Below are 3,620 nucleotides of genomic sequence, written 5' to 3' on the forward strand. Positions count from 1 at the left end.
GGGCATAAACATTGATCTTCTTATTGCTTGAAGCTCTTTTGGATAGACATAGTAACCAACAACCAACATCAAGAAGATGAACAAGATTCAAGAATTTAAATACCAAGTGCACCAACGATACTATCATCATCATCATCACCATCATATCCTTAACGAACTGCCCTATTAATCGATTATATATATATACGTGTGATTAATCATATTCAAGCAATCAATCAACAGCAACAAGTTGCACACCTGATCAGTCCATTCTCATTGCAATTTGGACACCTAATCGACCTCCCTTCTTCTTCCTCGAAAACCTTCCTGCTCCCATTGCAATTCGGGCATGGCACAAATCTTGCATCTCCACAAGCTTCACAAACAAATCCAGGATCGATAACAGGAAACCCCTTCATAAAATCAAACAATTTTCCTTCTTCGTGAAGTAGTCTGATCTCATCGGCACCACCGATAAGCTTTCCTCTGATGAACACTTGTGGCAGACTGAATCCTTTGCCTTCAAACACACCCTGCAATTCCTTTCTGTAATCCGAATCCATTGAAATATCCCTTTCATCTACGAACACTCGAAACCCTTTCAAAATCAATCGAATTTCACAGCAATCTTCATAGGTTTTTCTGATTCCTCTTAGACTTGTGTAGTATAAAACGATTCTATCTTCAGAACCAGATAAACGAAAACCCAGATTGTTGTCAGTTGGATCATCAGCGACTGTAATCTCACTAACAGATTGAGTTACTGATTTGGGTTCTTTGCAACCCAAATGCCGAGAGGATAATGCTTTTTTATAACTAGAAACCAAATTAGAATCCATTTTCGATAGCAGTGATTCTTCAGATAAATGCTTCCATAAAGGCTTAGTATCTGAATACTCCACCAATTCATAAGGACCACCTAAACCGAATGAAACGTAGCTTTTTTCCTTCGACCCATTACTGATTTTCCCCTTGTACGAACTGGGTTCCTTCGAATTAACATCAATGATATCGAATTCATCATCCAATCCTTCCATGAGCTCCCAGGTGTTAATCACCGAGTCCGGAGACGACGCCGGATATTCTTCCGGAGTTTTGTTGGTGTCGGTGGAGGTGATGCGGCTGTTATGGTTGTTGGCGTCGTCGATGAGGATTAGGGAACCATAAGTGGTGGAAGTGAGGGATACAAAGTGATTGGAATCGCCTTTTCGCAGCGGCGGGTGGTGGATGAGCGGCGTGGGAAGAGACATGGTTCGAGAAACAGGGGTTTGGGTTGAGGAAGAGTTGTAATACTGATCTGAGAAAGGGGAGTAGAAATGGTGAGGAGATGGTGAAGAAGTGGAGGAATTGGAGGGTGGGTGTTGGTGATCAGGGAAAGGGGAGGCGGCGCTGGTGGTGATGGTGGTGGTGGTGAAGGTGTACGGCTGAGAAGGACGAGAAGCAGAACAACCCATTTGAATTGAAGGAATAGAATTGCTTGATTGTTGATTTGCAGTAGAGAAGATGGGTAATCTTGGGTTTGATGGAATGGACAAGAAAAGTGAAGATGAGAATGGCGAGATGGAGCTTTCAGAAGGTTTGAGGGTATGGTGTTTTGGGGGGGATGATTGATGAAGATGATGAAGAAGAAAAGAGAGAGAGAAATTGGGAATTTAATGGTGGGTTGTTAGTTGATACAAGCAATTGACTTGGCTTTAATTTTGGGTAATTTTGAATTTATTTTCATGTTGAAGCAAGAGTTTAATGTGTATATTTTAGATCATGTACTTTTATAAACCAAATATTCTGATGGGTGTATTGTTATAATTAAATGTTCAAATCAATTTTTTTTTTTTGCTTATTTGAAACAACTTATTTTTTTATAAAAAAATACTTAGAATTGTTTTATTTTTTCAAAAGCTTCTTATTATCGGTTTAACACAGATATAAGCTGTTTATCTAAACACTCAAAAGTACTTATAACCGATACCACAAAATATAATTAGTTTATTAACTTTGATAACTAATTTATGAGTCAATTAAGATGTGTTTGAGATTGTTTATAAAAATAAGTTATTGACTTATTTCGATGTATAATTAGATAAAAATAAAACAAAGCTCCTGAACCTATATCTTATTAAAACATTATCTGAACTAGTTTTTAAAATAGTAGTTTATGACCAATCAAATGAGGAGGGTTTTTAATAATCACAAAAATAAATTAGTTTGTGATTGTTAAATATTGTTTTTTACAAGAAATATATGGGAAGGAATGTAATGTTACTATTTTGTGATGAAAAGTAATTGTTTATTTAAATATAAATATGTTGTTATTTTATATATTTAATGTAAAATGAGTACAAACCTTCTTATTTGAAACCCATCAACAATCACATTTTGAGTAATTAAGTTTTTAAATTTTTCTTAACGGTAAATTTTTGAACTTTTTAAAATCGAACAAATAAATCTTTGAATATTTTGAAATCGATCAAATAAATCCTTGAACTTGCTAAAACCAAGAAAAAAACCCAACAAGCTTTCATGTTTTTGGTGATTAGGTCCTGGAATAATTTTTGACAAATAAATCCTTACGGTTATAAAATAAAATAAATATTACCATTTCTTTTTTCATGTATCAACAAATCAATAAAAAATACAACAGACCAATAAAGCAAAAAAAAATATACCATTTTATTATCCATTACTTATTTTTCATATTTAAATGACAATCAATGTATGTGTTATGATCATGTGATTGTCATTTCAAGACGAAAATTAAATAGTTATTAATCTTTTTATGATTCTTATTTGAATTTGGAAAAAAAAATAATACAGAATGAAAATGGTATTTAATCATTTTCTATTTGTTTATTGTATTTTGTTACTGATCTAAGACATTAATCAAGACTTGATATATTACTGTTGTTTTACAAGTGTAAGGACTTGATTTCAGGAAATGTCTAAAGACTTCATCATTTAAAATATAGAAGTTCATTGACTTTTTATCTTAAAAAAGTTTAAGAGTTCATTTTTTTTTACTTTAAATTTTTTTAAAAATTTATTGATTAAAAAGTCTCATAAATTTAATCACTTAAAATATGATAGTTCCACTTAAGTTTTGTAAACCCTTTCCTTAATATAACAATAATAGTATTTGACAAAATTAAAGAAAGACATAAATAGAAAAGAAATATTTGAATTTTAGAAAATATCGTTGTCTATGTTATTAAGATATATAAAATGTTTTAATACAACTCACATCATTATACAAATCAATCAATTTATATGTATATGTATATGTAAAGTTTGTTTCAAATACAATCTGTTGCATTTGTACAACCAATACAACCCAGTAAATTGAGATATTTATGGAAATAATGAGAGTTCATTTATTATGATTTGAATATTTATGGAAGATTAATATGTTTCATTAATTATGATCAATATTTTATATTAGGAAACAATCAAAACTTTTATGAAATCACATATTAATCAAATGAAATGGATGGCGAGATTGGGTTGTATTGGTTGCACAAATGTCATGGGTTGTATAATAACCAACCTCTGTATATGTATATGTATATGTATATGTATATGTATATGTATATGTATATGTATATGTATATGTATATGTATATGTATATGTATATGTATATGTATAT

The 3,620-nt window shown here is 31.4% G+C and overlaps 1 protein-coding gene across 1 annotated transcript; it reads right to left on the bottom strand.

Annotated features, from left to right (window-relative positions):
* Positions 1-1,568, bottom strand: LOC112512602 (uncharacterized protein At5g39865). The gene has a single exon (XM_025118652.1). The coding sequence runs from the start codon at positions 1,431-1,433 to the stop codon at positions 216-218; it is 1,218 nt and encodes a 405-aa protein (XP_024974420.1). The 5' UTR covers positions 1,434-1,568; the 3' UTR covers positions 1-215.
* Positions 1,569-3,620: the final 2,052 nt, after the last annotated feature.

Source organism: Cynara cardunculus (assembly GCF_001531365.2).
Source record: "Cynara cardunculus var. scolymus isolate 2C chromosome LG 5, CcrdV1, whole genome shotgun sequence".
In the NCBI taxonomy this organism is placed as follows: Eukaryota; Viridiplantae; Streptophyta; class Magnoliopsida; order Asterales; family Asteraceae; genus Cynara; species Cynara cardunculus.

Excerpts from the sequence above, each read along its gene's own strand:
- LOC112512602 (XM_025118652.1), bottom strand. The coding sequence starts at position 1,433 with ATGGGTTGTTCTGCTTCTCGTCCTTCTCAGCCGTACACCTTCACCACC.